General features: G+C 34.7%; 1 protein-coding gene across 1 annotated transcript in view; it reads right to left on the reverse strand.

The window, feature by feature from the left end:
* LOC129747787 (uncharacterized) overlaps positions 1-17,267 on the reverse strand; it is a 46,873-nt gene extending 29,606 nt beyond the window's left edge. Inside the window, exon 1 of the mRNA XM_055742132.1 lies at positions 16,179-17,267. Within this exon, the coding sequence (XP_055598107.1) occupies positions 16,179-16,192 (14 nt within the window). The 5' untranslated portion in view covers positions 16,193-17,267. The remainder of the gene's footprint in view (positions 1-16,178) is intronic.
* Positions 17,268-17,523: the final 256 nt, after the last annotated feature.

The following is a 17,523-nucleotide window of genomic DNA, read 5'->3' on the forward strand; positions in this document are numbered from 1 at the left end:
TAGGCTCACAACACATATTGGAGTGAAAATGTGGAGCGATGACCAAAAAAAAAAATTCATCACTTTGAGCGAAATTTCCGTTACTCTAACGTTGCCTGATTTTTATTTCGCAAGTTCCCTGATTTGTGAAAATAAATGTTGGCAACCCTGCTCGCACGAATAAAATCACACCAACGAAGCAACAGAACGAAGCTTACTGTACACGAATGCACACGAGCGATCGTTGCCCGACGGACCGACTGAACATTGCCTCGCACCCTTCTCCCGCTCGTTTACCGTTCCCTTGTATCTATCACTTTTAGCCACGCCCCCATGCGTTGTCCGATTGATGTGTTCGGCTGCCGAACGAAAACGTTTTGAATTTTGAATTCGCAGAACTGTACGTTCGCTTCGCTGATGTTTCCCCCGATCAGGGTTGTCAACTATTTTTCAGAAAAGTCTGGAATATTTTTCCAAAATGTCTGGAAATCTGTGGAAATGTCTGGACACCTTAGTTTTGAAGGTGTCGACCTTTTATTTTGGTCCCCAGATCTCAATGTTGCTATAGTATTTTTCTGTCACCATATCAGTCACGTTCTGAGTCTCAATTTAACAAACATCTTCAAAGAATTTGCTAATTTTAATAGGTTTCGAACACTTATGAATTCATAATGCATAAATTCTAATCATTTTCTGCCATATTACACCATGGCCAAATAGAATTTTCATAGTTTCTTAGAACAATTTATGTCCAAACCCAAAAGTCTGGAATTGTCTGGAAGAAATGTCAAAATTCTGGAAGTCTGGAAACCTGAAAAAATGTCTGGCAAAAGTTCAAAAAGTTTGGAAGATCCAGACAAAATCTGGAAGGTTGACATCACTGCCCCCGATTGCTGTTTACTTCTGCCGAATCTACCCGAAGCTTACTTCCTGAGGCTTTCCGAGTTGAACTATCGATAGCATCATTGCAGTTTGAGTTTAAAAAAATAAAATCGTTCTGCAAAGAAGGGCAAAGTGCGAGTATGTAGACTCGCGATTTTAACATCTCTGTGCATACATACATAAAAGTCCTAACACAAACTTAGCACAAAATATAAATAACTAAAATTTCAAGAGAGCAGAAGACATTTTTATTCCTAATAAAACCACGTACATGCTCTTTACTTAAAGGGTGATACGGTCAAAATTTGGTCAATATCAACTTGACGTATTTCTTTCAATTTTGCATTTAAAAAACCTGAACACCCCTCATTTTGAAGGTGTGTGTGTAAAATGTTGCTCCTATTTTGATTTTGGAATTCACTCTTCAGTTGTCAAAATGCCGTCCAAGGAAAAAGAGCAGCGTATTAAAATTTTGCTCGCGCATCGCGAAAATCCGAGCTACTCGCACGCAAAACTGGCAAAATTGCTAAAAGTTGCCAAATCAACCGTTACAAATGTAGTTAAAGTGTTTGGGGAACGTTTGTCGACAGCCAGGAAGTCTGGAAAACTGGAAGCCGCTGAGACGACAAAGAGAGTTGCGGGTAGTTTCAAGCGAAACCCTAACCTCTCTGGACGACGAAACCTACGTCAAAGCCGACTACAAGCAGCTTCCGGGACAGGAGTTTTATACGGCAAAAGGAAGGGGAAAGGTAGCAGATATTTTCAAGCACGTGAAACTGTCAAAGTTCGCGAAGAAATATCTGGTTTGGCGAGCCACCTGTACCTGTGGCTTGAAAAGCAACATTTTCATAGCTTCCGGGACTGCCAACCAAGAAATTTACGTGAAAGAGTGTTTGAATAAACGTCTGCCGCCTTTCCTGAAGAAACACGGTTGTTCCGTACTGTTTTGGCCGGATTTGGCATCTTGCCATTTCGGTAAAAAGGCCATGGAGTGGTACGCCACCAACAACGTGCAGGTGGTTCCCAAGGACAAGAACCCTCCCAACACGCCAGAGCTCCACCCAATTGAGAAATACTGGGCTATTGTCAAGCGGAACCTGAAGAAGACCAAACTACTAAAGACGAGCAGCAGTTCAAGGCAAACTGGCTTTCTGCGGCGAAGAAGGTGGACAAGGTGGTAAGGCCCGGCAATTCGGATTTGAAAAGCGGAAGCCTAACTGAATATTTTTCCTGAATTTTATACTAATTAAACTTGAAAAAGAAATTTAATTTGATTTTTTTAATAAACGATTTCGCGCGTTTTCCCTTGACCAAATTTTGACCGTGTCACCCTTTAAGATTATCCTGCTTAAACTTATACAAATGATGGATTTTTCATTTGTAAAGGACCCGTTCTGATTATTTAATACTTTAAAATATAACTAAGTCGTAAGGGTACTATTTCTAGTTTTGGTATCTAGTTTTGGTACAATTGGTTTGTATAACTTTGATGTCTTCGACTAAGTTGTAGCCAGGAAATTTTACTATTAGATCATGTTATTGACATATGGTGTTAAAATAACGCTGAAGATAAGACAAGTTTGACACTTACAGTTAGTATGATTTTACCTTTGAATAAATTATTAAAAAGGTTAAAAAAAAACTTCAGAAAAATAAATGGTTCTGGCCCCCTGATGGATTTTTTTTCAAATTTGGGCTCAAATAAAAGTTTCAGTTTCCAAATGGTGCAAAAATAAGCGATGCTAATTTTCGATAAATCAAATTGTTCTATCAGAGACACCGTGAGCTAATGAATTGGTTGGAGGAATGGAGAAAATGATCGGGATACACTTTTTATTACTGTAATGATCTTCAAATAAAATCTAAACTGTAATATCAAACTCTCCTGTAATTTCCTTATGAAACTCAAAAGATGCTAAATTTTTGCTTGATGATTCTTTCATGTAAAGTGTTAGAGTAGTCACCTAATTTCTTATGATAAAAAATATTGCAAATTGAACATTTAGGATTCAATTGGTACATTTTTGTTTTCGTTTACCCTTCACATTGAAATTTTTGAAAAATCGGGTACTACCTACCGATAACTATTTTTTATCACATCTAATTATTTTGTTTTCCCAAGTTTTCGAAAATTCTAATTCAACATTTACAAAAGTTAATGATTCAATTTTTTTTAATCTATATATGTTAAAACTTCCTGTTCCTAAGAGATTCCAATAGTCCACATTTATACGGTTGTGGAAGTTCAAAAAAGTATGGGAGAGTGGGGAACCATGGGCCACTGTTTTTCGTTGTTCCATAACTTCTTTATCTATATACTAGCTGACCCGTTGTGCTTTGCTACACCTTCTGGAAATAAATGTTATTTGTAAAAATTTATTCAAATTTAGATTTTAGAGAGCATTTTTTTAAATCAAACCTCATCATACTTCAGAACCAACAACTTTGAAATGAGAGCTGCAGCTGCAGTTCTGAATTGCAATTCAAAGATGGTATATATTATTTACTGAAACTTGATCTCTAAACTCTTTTTTCAAGATCTGAAATTTGTACTCTGTACCCAAAAAAAACCTTTTTAAATATGGTCCCTTCTTTGAAAAGCTCTTTTTCTTAAATTTACATGGGAACTCTCCCATCTTTTCCCCACTGCTTGAAGAAGGTAGGCAAATTTAACCGGCTCGATACCCAAACAGCACTTATCATGGTAATGAAAAATATATTAAATTAGTTGTGTTTTAAATACAGTGCAAATTTCTTTTTTTTTAAATAAACTTACTACGGTAAACATATAAATATTTAAAAAAAATACCAGTTGCATCACTAAATAAGTTCTCAGCGTGTTTTTTTTATTTTCTCTTTGAAAGTCAAATATTCAAAAATGTTGGCAAAAACAAATTTCTAAGTTTACATTTGTCTCGTATATTGGGGCAAGTGTCAATGCAAAGCTTATTTACAGATGCGTCAGAGTAATGGCTTTCAAATGGATTTAATACGAATTCCTGTTTTTTGTTCTATCAAGTTTCACTGATCGATCTGCAGTATTCCTGCAATATAAATTTGTGTTGGTTACTCCACTTTTAACGAATGCTGTTCAATATCCGCTGCAGTTTCAACATTCGAAATACCCCTTCTGGTCTTTCCAACATATTGAATCATTTTGAAAATGAATTTCTTAAAAGTTCGACGTTTGCCCTTGCCCCACCGTGTAAGTTGACAGAAGGGAATATTGTTTTTAACACTTTAAGGGTATACTAAAAATTTCTCTTAAAATTTTTGCGTCCAGTTGAATATCAGTTCTAAAGTCTCGCTTTTCAAAAACGAAGCGGATCAAAAGTCTCTTTTATGCAGCCATGTAACACAAAAACACTTTTCATGTTAAGTACGTACCGTAAACTGGGGGAACTTTGATCAGCGGGGTAACTTTGATCAACATGTAATTTTTGCAGATAATCATCATTAACTAAGTAAAAAGTAAAAATATCTGAAAACTGTTTACTACGTTTGAAAGCCTGTAAATTGAGTTACAAATAAGCTAAGTTTGGTTTTTGTAAGAAGATTTTTTATATTAATTTAAATTTCATTCCAAAATCTTAATATATCTGGATTTTTGAAGGCTCACAAACAAATATCTCTCCTGATCAAATTTAAGCATTTAGGAGGAAATGGATTGTTTAATGAGAAAATTTAACTTTTTTTCTTGGTTTAGGTTGTATGTAATTTTTATGGTCATTTGATGATAATTTTTGGATATTGTAAAAAACGGTCATTTTCCATAAAAAAGCCGGTATAGAAAAAATGGCTAAAAACCCTATCAAATGGTTTAGTTTGAAGAAAAAAAGAACATGGGAACAGTGCGAGGACTTAGGTAATTGCATGAAGGTAAAATTTCATTTGTTTTTGAGGCAAAAAAATATTGAAAAATGTTTATAATTTTTGCCACTAATTGTATATTTGATTTTGAAAGAAAACGTTAAGAAATTCAATTGAGTCCAAACAAAAATTACTGTTATCGATGTTAGGAGCCTCCTGTGCTGAATGGCATCAAAATAATAATTTTGAAGATATTGAGATACGTAAAAACCATAGTGATCAAATTTACCCCGAAACTCGAAATCCGGTTTTGTAACAAACATTTAATTATAACCACCAATGTCGTTTGAATTCAATGCAATCAATGATCATGTTTAATACTCCTCACCTCAGTAAGGGTTTTAAAGCTTTTAAGGTATTACGAAAAAGTAGCCCCTTCCAAAATATTCAAAAATGAATGAAAAAAGTGATCAAAGTTCCCCCAGTTTACGGTACTTGAATTGGTATGTAAGCAAAAAGTACGATGGTTTTTTCAGAATTATTTAAAATAAAAAGCTTCCATTTTCATTTCTAAATTCGTTTCAGTTGTGTATTTGGGCCGAAGTAACAATTTCTAGAAGAAAACATATTTTTTAATTTTTTTAACAGAAAAAGTTGAACGTTTGAACATGTTTTAATGTTCCTGAATGAAAAGTCGAATGCTGCATACATTAACACGAACTAAATATGGAAGTATATATTTTTGCAAATCTTTCAATTGGTTTTGATTCGATTGATAAAATATCAATCCGTGTCACATCTAGGCGTCATTTATTACCACGTGCTGTGTACAAATCAAATAAGCAAGAAAAAAACACATCTAGGTTGCATATCGCCCCAACGTGTTTGAGAAACAGGCGCCTTATTGTTAAATTTTCCAGCAATCAATGAACAGTGTGCTTTGGTTACTATCCCCTTGCGACGACGTTTGTTCGCCCATGGAGACGAAAAACAAACCCCTCAAAGAAAATATGCTTGGTTGAGAAATACGCGCCAAAATATTCCTACTGATCAGTATGCTATGCCTGGGTTACTTTCCTTTGGCTCGCGACGCCTCGACCATAGAGACGAAAAACAAACCGCCCAAAGGAAAAAAAAAATCTCAAGAAAATGGATGTCATGACTTTCATTTGTTTCGAAAAACTACAAATTTTGTATGGAAGCCCCCCTTCCCTTAAGTCGGATGGAGTTTTGACTATTACAGAAACCATCCCCGGCCTCAAAAACCCTCAGATGCCAATTTTGACGATGATCGGTTCAGTAGTTTCCGAGTCTATAGGGAACAGACAGACAGACAAACATTCATTTTTATATATCTTCTATATATATAAAAAGCAATTATCTGTATGTTTGTTTGTTTGTTTGTTTGTTTGTTTGTCCTCTATAGACTCAGCCGCCTTAAGAGCTAGAGATCTGAAATTTGGCATGGATGCTCATAAGGACCAGGAATGATGAAAAATGTTTTTAGATTTTTGGACGACCCCTTCTGAAGGGGGTCGTCCATACAAGACAAATATTGTTTTCACGTTATTGACGTTATTTTCCGTCGGATTGTGATGAAAATTTGCACATGAGTGTTTTGAGAGACGAACAACCGATTACAGTTATCAAATTTAGGGTCAGGGGTCGGCAAAAAGGGTCGTCCATATTCACTGATTAATGTTTTTGCGATATTGGCGTTTTTATACATCGTATTGTGATGAAAATTTGCACATGAGTGTTTTGAGAGACGAAAAATCCATTACAGTTATCAAATTTAGGGTCAGGGGTCGGCAAAAGGGGTCGTCCATATCCACTGATTAATGTTTTTGCGATATTGGCTTTATTTTACATTGGATTGTGATGAAAATTTGCACATGAGTGTTTTGAGAGACGAGCAATCCATTGCAGTTATCAAATTTATGGTTAGGGGTCGGCAAAAGGGGTCGTCCATATCCACTGATTAATGTTTTTGCGATATTGGCTTTATTTTACATTGGATTGTGATGAAAATTTGCACATGAGTGTTTTAAGAGACGAGCAATCGATTACAGTTATCAAATTTAGGGTCAGGGGTCGGCAAAAGGGGTCGTCCATATTCACTGATTAATGTTTTTGCGATATTGGCGTTATTATAGATCGTATTGTGATGAAAATTTGCACATGAGTGTTTTGAGGGACGAGCAATCGATTTCAAGTTTCGAATCACGGATCTGAAGTCGGCTGAAGGAGTCGTCCATACCCAACTTTAATGTTTTTGCGATTTTGACGTTATTCTACATTGGATTGAGATGAAAATTTCCGCATAGGAGTTTTGAGGGACGCTCTTTTGCTTTCAAGTTTCAAATCTTGACTCAGGGGTCGGCAAAAGGGGTTATTATCTGTTCACTGTTTCTACGATATTCTCTTGATTGAGCATAGAATTGTAATGAAAATTGAAACATGGGAGTTTAACAGAAAAGATAACTGGTTTCAGGAGTCAAGTTTTGAATCGTGGTAAAAAAAAGGCCGTCCATGTTAGTTGCTCACTGTTTTCGCGATATTGTCGTGATCATGCATCGGATTGAGATGAAAATGTTCAGATGAGGGTTATAAACTATGAGCAATTGCCTCCAGGTAGCATGTTCCGTGTCAAGGGTCGGCGAAAGGACGCCCTGTTCACTGTTTTCAAGTTCCTAACGTTATATTACATATAATTTGAAAAAAAAATGGCACAAGGGAGTTGTGAGGAACGTAAAATTGGTTTTAATTATCGAATTTCGGGCCACGGGACAGAAAAAGAGGGTTTCATTGAAAGTTCAGTGTTTTGTGCAATAATTTTGTTCGAGGCAGTTTATTGATACCAATTTAAATGTGAAGGTCAAGCAAAAGAGTCGTGCACATAAACAAATAGGACATGTTTCTGCCATAATGTCTAGATTTTGCAACCGATCGAGAAGAAAACACTCTCACATAAATTTTAATAAAAACCGTTTAATTTGAATTTCAAGTAATAGTAATAATAGCGACTTTAAACACTGTTGAATTTTTTCCCCAAAATTGTTGAAAGAATGTTTTGAATTCATTTTCTAAACTCATTTTGACGTACCAATGATTTAAAGCGAAACGAAGTTCGTACGGGATTAGCTAGTATAGATATAAAAAGCAATTTCTGTATGTTTGTTTGTTTGTTTGTTTGTTTGTTTGTTTGTTTGTTTGTTTGTTTGTCCTCTATAGACTCAGCCGTCTTAAGAGCTAGAGAGCTGAAATTTGGCATGGATACTCATTAGGACCAGGAAGGATGAAAAATGTTTTTGGATTTTCGGATGACCCCTTTTGAAGGGGGCCGTCCATAGGAGACAAATATTGTTTTCGCGATATTAACGTTAATTTTTGTCGCATCATGTTGAAAATTTGCACATTAGTGTTTTAAAAGACGAGAAATCAATTTCTGGCGTTAAATTTTGTGTAAGGGGTCAGCCAAAGGGGTCGTCCATATAAACTGTTCACTGTTTTTGCGATATTGACGTTATTAAACATCGTATTCAGATGAAAATTGGTACACGATAGTTTTGAGTGGCGTGCAATCGATTTGAGGTATCAAATTCAATGTAAGGGGCCGGCAAAAGGGGTCGTCCATATTAAATTTTCAGTAACTTTGTGATTTTGACTTTTTTATACATCGGATTGGGATGAAAATTTGCACATATGAGTTATAAGGGACAAACAACTGATTTCACTTATCCAAACTAAAATCAGGGGTCGGCCAAAGGGGTCGTCCATATTAACTATTCACTGTTGATGCGATATTGTCGTTATTATACATCGGATTCAGACGAAAATTGATACACAAAAGTTTTGAGAGATGAGCAATGGATTTCTGGTTTTAAATTCACGTACGGGGCCAACAAAGGGGGACGTCCATACAAACCTTTCAATATTTTTGCAATATCATCGTTATTATCGGATTGGGATGAAAATTTGCACACGGTAGTTTTCAGGGACGGGCAATCTATTTCAGATGTCAAATGTTTTGCCAGGGGTCGACGAAAGGGGTCGTCCATATTAATTAATTTTTCACTGGTTTTAGCAATATTGACGTTATTGTACAATGGATTGCTTTTAAAATTTGCACACGGGAGTTTTGAGGGAAGGGCAATCGATTTCATTATATAAGAGCCCCCGAAAGGGGTTTAGCTTTTTGGAAATAATTGCTTTGTTATGCAATGATTTAGTCGAAATTTATACACATGGTTTTTGGCACGGTCATTTGATTCCTGATTTCAAATTTAGTAGCAGACGACAGTACGACAGACAAAGTGATCGTCCAATAATTTTGCAATTATTACTTAACAATGAATTCAGAAGTGCATCTGGAGAATGCTTGGCAATTGGCTTTCATACAAACTGTTCATGACATATTCCAAGTTGAAAGCGAAACGGAGTTCGTATGGGATCAGCTAGTTATCTATATATTTCTGTATGTTTGTTTGTTTGTTTGTCCTCTATAGACTCAGCCGTCTTAAGAGCTAGAGATCTGAAATTTGGCATGGATGTTCATTAGGACCAGGAATGATGAAAAATGTTTTCAGATTTTCAGATGACCCCTTCTTAAGGGGGTCGTCCATACAAGACAAATATTGTTTTCGCGATATTGACGTTATTTTTCGTCGGATTGTGTTGAAAATTTGCTCATGAGTGTTTTGAAAGACGAGCAATGGATTTCAGGTGTCAAATTTTGTGCAAAGAGTCCGCCAAAGGGGTCGTTCATCTTAACTATTCGATGTTTTTGCAATTTTGACGTTATTATACATCGTATTCAGATGAAAATTGGTACACGATATTTTTTTTGAGTGACGTGAGTCGATTTAAGGTATCAAACTTAGTATGAGGGACTGGCAAAAGGGGTCGTCTATATTAACTTTTCAATATCTTAGTGATATTGTCGTTTTTATATATCGGATAGGGATGAAAATTTGCATATAACAGTTATTAGGGACAAACAATTGATTTCACTTATCCAAATTAAAGTCAGGGGTCGGCCAAAGGGGTCGTCCATATTAACTATTCACTGTTAATGCGATAGTGTTACTATTATACATCGGACTCAGATGAAAATTGGTACACGAGAGTTTTGAGGTACGGGCAATTGATTTCAGATAATGAACTCAGTGCAGGGAGCCGGCAAAGGGGGTCGTCCATATTAACCTTTCAATACTTTTGCAATATCGTCGTTATTATACATCGGATTGGGATGAAAATTAGCACACGGGTGTTTTCAGGGACGGGCAATCGATTTCAGATATCAAATGTTTCGCCAGGGGTTGACGAAAGAGGTCGTCCATATTAATTAATTTTTCAATGCTTTTAGCAATATTGACGTTATTATGCAATGGATTGCTTTGAAAATTTGCACACATGAGTTTTGAGGGAAGGGCAATCGATTTCAGATATCAAAGATTGTATAAAAGGCCACCGAAAGGGGTTTAACTCTTTGGCAATAATTGCGTTGTTATGCAACGATTGAGTCGAAATAAATACACGGGCCTTTTTTGGCACGTTCAATTGATTGCTGATTTCAAATTTAGTAGAAAAAGACAGAAAAAGTGATCATCCAATATTTTTGCAATTATTACTAAACAATGAAATTGGAAGTCCATCTAGAAAATGCTTGGAAATTGACGTATTCATACAAATTGTTCATGATATATTCCAAGTTGAAAGCGAAACGGAGTTCGTAGGTATTTTTTTTAATTTTCTAATAAGTTATTTTCCCCAAATTTTGACTGTTTTAAAAAAATCCATATTTTTTTTAATTTGAAAAATGGTGAGGAATCGTGGGCGACTAAATCTAAATTTACCAACATAACTTCCAACTTTATGAGTTGACCCAAAGCTGTGATTTCATAATTAATTTAGTTATTTTAAAGCAATTTCAGATGGTGAAATAAAAAAGAGAGCTGTGTATGATCGAATAGATTCCAAAACCTGGTTCGCCAACCTTTTTTTTTTCAAAACTTTCCTTTTCTTATATAGAATGGACAAAATATTTTTCATTCTTCTTCATTTGGCATAAGAAAACTTTAGGGATAGGAAAAACGTATTTTAAGTTCTGAATGTGTATAAAAACATAAAAATATAGGTGATTCAAGATTTGTGGCCCACGATTCCCCACAAGCTATGATTTGCAAATTACTTGCGTTTGTGTGACTTATTGATGTTTCATCAAAAATTCCTTTTCCACGTGAAAGATCATGACAAAACTAAGATCATAAGCGTATGAGCATATTTTTGTTATGAACTTTAGGTTTCCCATCGATGCAATTAGCGGGTGTTTTATTTAATTATGTAAGGAAATTTTTCTAACTTTTTTTTAGCTTGATAAATAAAAGAAACATATGATGCGTATTTAAGTCAACAACATATACAAATATATGCTCACGTAAAGCGACGACGATGACAGTTGGTTTGAGATTTTTATCTCAACACACATTTGAGATATTAAAAGAGGCCCACGATTCCCCATGGCCCACGATACCCCACTCTCCCCTACTTAAAATGCATATTTTTTAATTTCCAAATATTAAGTTAATGAACACAATTTTTAAAATATTTACATTTACAAAAATTCAAAATTTCGCGTTTTCCAAAATCCGTTTCTAGTTTTTAATTGAAATAAACTTCGATTTTTGAAAATTCATATTTTTTAATTAAAATCGCCTAAACAATTCCATTAATAATAATTCCTCCAAAGTCCTTGATACATTTTTTTTTGCTTTGAAATTAAATAATGATTCCTGTGTTTAACTATAAGTTTTTAATTTCTGAATGGTTCATTGTTCTTATTTCTTATTTTGCTAGATTTTCAATTTGTCTTGAAACTCGTTTACGGGGCAACAGATATTAGAAGTTTCCTTTGAGGTTTGGATATCAAAATCAGTCCTTACTGTGGAATTTATATTTTACCGACAATATTATGGCATTAGCCCTTCATTTTTATTCAGAAAGAAAAGAATGCTTAGTTCTTATTTGAAAGAAATTATTTAAAAATTAACATTAAAATTGTTTTACATGGACAAGGGTACAAAATAATTGATTTAAAAACCTTTCTTTCATTTCTTTTAATCGTGATTGATTGCACCTTTGTATTTAAATTGATTTTCCAAGCCAATGAATTTGAAATTACTTTTTACATCAAAAAGTAAACAAACAACCTAGGAAACAAAAATCGACAAGAATATTTTTTTAAATATGTTAAGAATAATCTTTTCATATCAAATTTCTGAAAAAGTATTTTAACATAAATTTAGGATGCAGAAATGTCTAAATTGTGTACCAGTTTTCCATGAAACTATGTTTTCAACGGTGAAATACATCCCGTGTAGAAATATTTCACAACTTGTAAAGAAAAAATCAACTGGCTGGTGCGAAAGATATTTGCCGAAAACATGTGAAAAAAAAATTAAATAAAATGAAAACAATGAGAAACACTTATCTGAATATAATTCTGGGGTTCTCCTTCGACGTTCCTTCTGGATTTAAACATTCGTTTACCGATCAGATGAGCGTATCACTTATTTGTCGAGTTGTGCTGCTTTTATTATCTTCTCTGCAACTCATTTTGCATATTTATGCACAATTTTACGCAAATAACACAATTCAAATTTTGAAACCAAACAGCAATTTTTTGTGAATTTATACACGTTGATTGATTGCATATTTCGTTCAAAAACTGACATAAACATCATATTTTTTAAATTTAAAATTATTTGGAATTTGAAAAGAATTCAATCTAAAACATCATCAAAATCCCATAATTAAATTGCAAACGCTCAATACTTAATGAAAACGTAATTACCGATCCAACAACGTTAAAGTCGCCCACTAACCCTTAAAAATTGTTTTTTTAACGCAACCCGATAGTATTTGTGTCGATTTTCTGATTGCAACTTATAAATGATTAACTTCTTGAAATAATTTGAAAATATAGAAATAGAGAATATAGAAAATATAGAGAGTGATTCTTTCTAGTAAATGTATAGTTTTGGTGTAGTTTTTGTTCTAGTTTGAGGTAAATTTCCGATATTTCTGATAGGCTAGAAACCCTATCAAATTGTAAAGTTTAAAGGAGAAAATAAGAGGAGAATAATGCGAGAATCTGAGGAATTGAATGAAGGAAAAATTTTATTTGTTTTTGTTGCTGAAATTTTATTAGTAGGGGAGAATGAGGATACTTGATCCCTGGGGATACTTGATTCCTTAGCTATATCTCGAAACTGGAATGTCTTACAAAGATCAAATGTTCTAGAAAAATGTGCCAAAATGAGCAAAATAACAATGCTTGTAGTTTAAAATTTTTTAACAAAATAATTGTTTGAGTATTTGAACTTTGTTTAAAAAATTTCACAAAATGTTACTTGAAGATCTTTTTTCATCACTTTAAAATGTTCCTTACATGGAAAATTATGAAAAAAATATTTGTTCCAATGTATCAATCGTTCGAGCGTAAAATGAACTTCATAATGCCATATTTTTAAAGCAATGGAAAACTCTCAACTTTTTTCAGAAAAAGTTTTCTAAAATGTTGATTATGGGTACAATTGATCCCCTAGAGTTGGGTACAATTGATCCCCCTTACAAACGGCATATTCTTCTTCTGAATTGATCGCGCCTTTAAGTATGCAATGTTTTAAGCGTTGAGACAAAGTTATAGAATTTTCTTCTTATGTCTGCTATAAATTGTGAAATGAGAACAAACATGACCAAAATAGTCAATTAACATTCTATCTTGGGGTTTTGTTTGATTTTTATACAAGTATTAGGACTTCCTGAATAAAAGATCAAGTCTCCTTCAATAGGGGATCAAGCCTCCCCTAACTTCAGAAAAATCGCAATTTTTTTACTCCCACGAAAATGCTTCTAGTTCATCAATGGGTTCAAGTATCGTTCTAATTTTTGGAGCATAGAAACTTGACATTACAAGCTGTCAGAAAATGTCAAAGACGGCGAGTTGCTAAATTTTTCCAAAAAGATATGGTGAAAATAAGAAAAGGGGATCAAGTATCCCCACTTACCCCTATATATTATAGGTGGCGCACGTGATGCCCAAAAAATAAAGTCGAAATTTTTTTCTACATTGGACGCTTACTCAAAAACCACTTGACCAAACTGCACAAAAATTTGCACATGTAAACATTACATCAACAGGTAACTTCGCTGAAAATTTCATGGGTGAAAACATGCATTCAAAAGTTATTCAGAAAACAAAGTGTTGCATTTTTTTCGAATACACTCCTTAAACGTCGTAAAAGTTGCCCACTAACCAATAAATTTTTTTTATTGCAATACGATGATATTAGTGTCGATTTTCTGATTGCAACTCATGAATGCGATTAACTTCTTGGAATAATTTAAAATATAGAAAACTTAGCTGTGTGCTTCCTTTTTCTCAATCAAGATTCTTCCGGGAAATCGATCGTATTGAAGATAACAGGCTCATGGCCTTGGACATCCAACTACAAGACTGCTCTTTCTTATAATAGCCTTTTCATTTTATTTCAATTTGAAAATGAAAAAAAAATATGAAAGAGTCTGCAAAAAATCAGTCGTTTGTTCTGAGCAAAAAGGAAACTTTTTAGGCTACAGGGTTTTTGAAATTCGAAAAAAGTTACAAAACGAACACCTTATTCTTAGAATAAAGTCAAAGAAGTCTTCTGATTGTTTATTTTTATCCGATATATCGAGATATATTTTTTGAAAAAAAAAATATTTTTAGATCAAACGTGAAAATAAGAAGTAAAATTCTAAAAATCTTAAAAAAAACCAAACATAGTTTGAAATATGAAAAATCTTTTGGCATTATTTACTCAAAATCAATCATTATACCGTAAACCGGGGTAACTTTGATCAACATAAAAATTTTTCTCAGAATCATTAATAACTAAGTCTAAAGTTAAAATATCTTAAAACTTTTCTACGTTTAAAAACCAATAAGTTGAGTTTCAAATTGGGAAAAACTCGGTTTTTTTGTAAAAATTCAAATGTAAGCAGGAATATAATTTCAAAATCTTGAAATATCTATTTTTTCGAAGGCTCGCAAACAAACACCCTTCCTGATGAAATCGAAACATTTAGAAGCAAATAGGTTGATTTTGGTGTAGTTTTTGTTGTAGTTCGAGGTAAATTTCTGATATTTCTGATAGGCTAGAAACCCTATCAAATTGTAAAGTTTTAAGGGGAAAATAAGAGGAGCATAGTGAGAGGGCTTGGGGAATGAAGGAAAAAATTTATTTGTTTTAGTAGTTAAAATTTTATTAGAAACTAGCTGACTCGATAACCATAGTAATACCCGTTGCCTAAAAAATCGTTGGAAAATGTTTACAGTACTTTAACTTCTTCGTGCTCGTGAATCAGTTTTTATGAAAATCGTCTTCAAGTTGTTCGAATTTTGTCCCGTTTCTAGTTGATTTTGTATAGGAGCCCCCCGTCCATTAAAAGTAATAATCTCGAAACTATTATACAAACCATCTCTGGCCCTGGGATACCAAATTTCACTTCATTCCGACTGACCATCCATACGTGATGGTGTTACAAAGAAAACGTCTCCATTTTTATAGAAAAAAAAATTAGTCCCTTAATTTATGCAGCATCATTGTCCATCTTTCGATTTTAATTGTTGTTCGGCCTTATAACACATTAAGGACAGCGATTTTTTTTTTTTAACCACGAAAAAATCTAAACGAAGAAACACCGGAATTCAGCAGAATTCACTGGGAAAAAAGTTACAAATTTAGTATCTTGGAACCACCGAAAGTGTTTGTAAAAATTTTGTTAATTTCCCTGATTAATTTTGAATCATTTGACTTATGCGATTATAAGCAGTAGCAATCTAGTTCTTCACGAGTTTTTTTCTAACTGCTGTTTATTTTATTTGTTTAATTTAATTATTTATTTATTTTATTGGTTTCTTTTGGTTTAAAATATCCTAAATGTTGCCAACTGCCTTAGCAATCGATAAACTAACATTTGTAAATATTATGAAGGTGTTTTGTATTCTTTATGCTCAAGAAAACTCGTTAAATCCGTCAAAATAGAAACTGATCAATGTCACCCCAAAGCATCAAATTATAAACAGAGATGAAAACGATTTTTAAATCAAATTTATAGTAGTCTAGTAAATTTCTGCAACCATGTTTTACGTTCATAGGAGTCCAGTACTGGTTTTAAAAATATGAAACATGCTGCGTTCCCCTTAACAGATAAAATAATCGAAAAATATTGAAAAAAGTGATCAATCTTACCCCAGATTACGGTACCATTTTGGCTCTGATTGTCTCATTTCAGATGAACTAGCGACAAAACAATATGACTTTTTGCTTCACTCATGCAACTAGTACGATAAAATATTTTAGTAGGCTCCTCAAGGTATAATTTTCCTTCAGTAGTGATTTTTATGAGGGCTATCCGAAAACCACCCACCCGATTATTATAGCCCGTTCCTTCCTTCTTACCTAGCTTTGGTCATATGCGAAGTGGTCGTTCTCCGACGAGAATTTATCAGGCGTATCCAGCGAGGCTGAGTCCTTGGATCTTTCAACGCCACGATGTCAGCGTACGTTGTTTCTTGCTTCTTACTGCTCTGCTACTTTTGTTACCAACTTAGCTGTAGTAGGTAGGTGTATCACTTTTTCCCACTGCCAAGTGGATTAATTTGTACCGTTGAGCAAACAGAACAGAAAACTTTTCCAATTACGCTGTAGGATGCGTCCTCTTCACGGTAACGGCGCAGAATTTAAGGGCCCTACGAGGGCTGTTTGGCCCGTCGAAAAGTATGTTGTTTAACAAGTTGATAAATTGGCTGAGCTGGAATTAGATACCATTCAAACTAACTCTCGGGTAAATTAATCCGAATCACTTTTTTTAGTACGACACATCTCAATTATCTTGTTTTCTTAATTTTTTTTTCTTCTTTGGTTTATCCTACTGAAGCTGGTGTGATAGCAATGTTACATCTAGTGAAAATGGACCCATTTTTATTTTCGGATGGCTCATTGCCTCAATGCGGTCTTCACTGCGTACCAGGTTGCCCTCGAGGGAATTTGACCTATCCCTTCCGCCATTCTAGAGGAAAATCACTTTACTATATTTTCTTGCCAACTGCTGCTGCTGGCGTTGATCGATAAACCTCGAAAATGCTCCAAAACCACACCAAAATTTCACCCGGGGTGGCTCCAGAGAGACCTTCATCAAATTTCCTTTAAGCAAACCGCATCCACATTAAAATCCAATTGAAATCAGCACAGCATCCGATTTGAACATTCCGAACTCGAAATCACTCTACACCATCACTCTTGGATTGGCGACAAGACGACCAGAAGTTTATAAAACTAACAACATCCACACGCGACGATCTCCAGGCTCCGACTGAACCCAAACCGGAACCTAACTAGCTAGCTAGCTAGCTAGCTGGTGGACGGGGCGATTGGCATTCGAATCCATCCCAAGCAAAGAGGCGGGGAGGATGCACTTTGTCACGCACGAAAAGTAAAAGTTCTCCAGCGATATCCTATCGGATGTGCCAGATGGGCCAACAACATCCATTCCAGTCCAGCATCCACCAGAGCCTGTCTTATTATATATCCATCAAGCCAGCAGCAAAAGAGCGAGTCACTTCTGGTGGCGATGATGGGAGAATTCCGGAAAACTCCCAAACGCTCAGAGCGGAAAGATTTTCCTCCGCCGTATCACTATGGAAACCGAATCGAATCTGAGGGAAAAAAACTACGCTTCTTATCAACAGCCAGCTGCGCCGGAGAGCGAGAGTATGAGAATATGACGTAGCAAACGTAGAGCAGA

This window comes from Uranotaenia lowii, chromosome 2 (genome assembly GCF_029784155.1).
Source record: "Uranotaenia lowii strain MFRU-FL chromosome 2, ASM2978415v1, whole genome shotgun sequence".
Lineage (NCBI taxonomy): Eukaryota > Metazoa > Arthropoda > Insecta > Diptera > Culicidae > Uranotaenia > Uranotaenia lowii.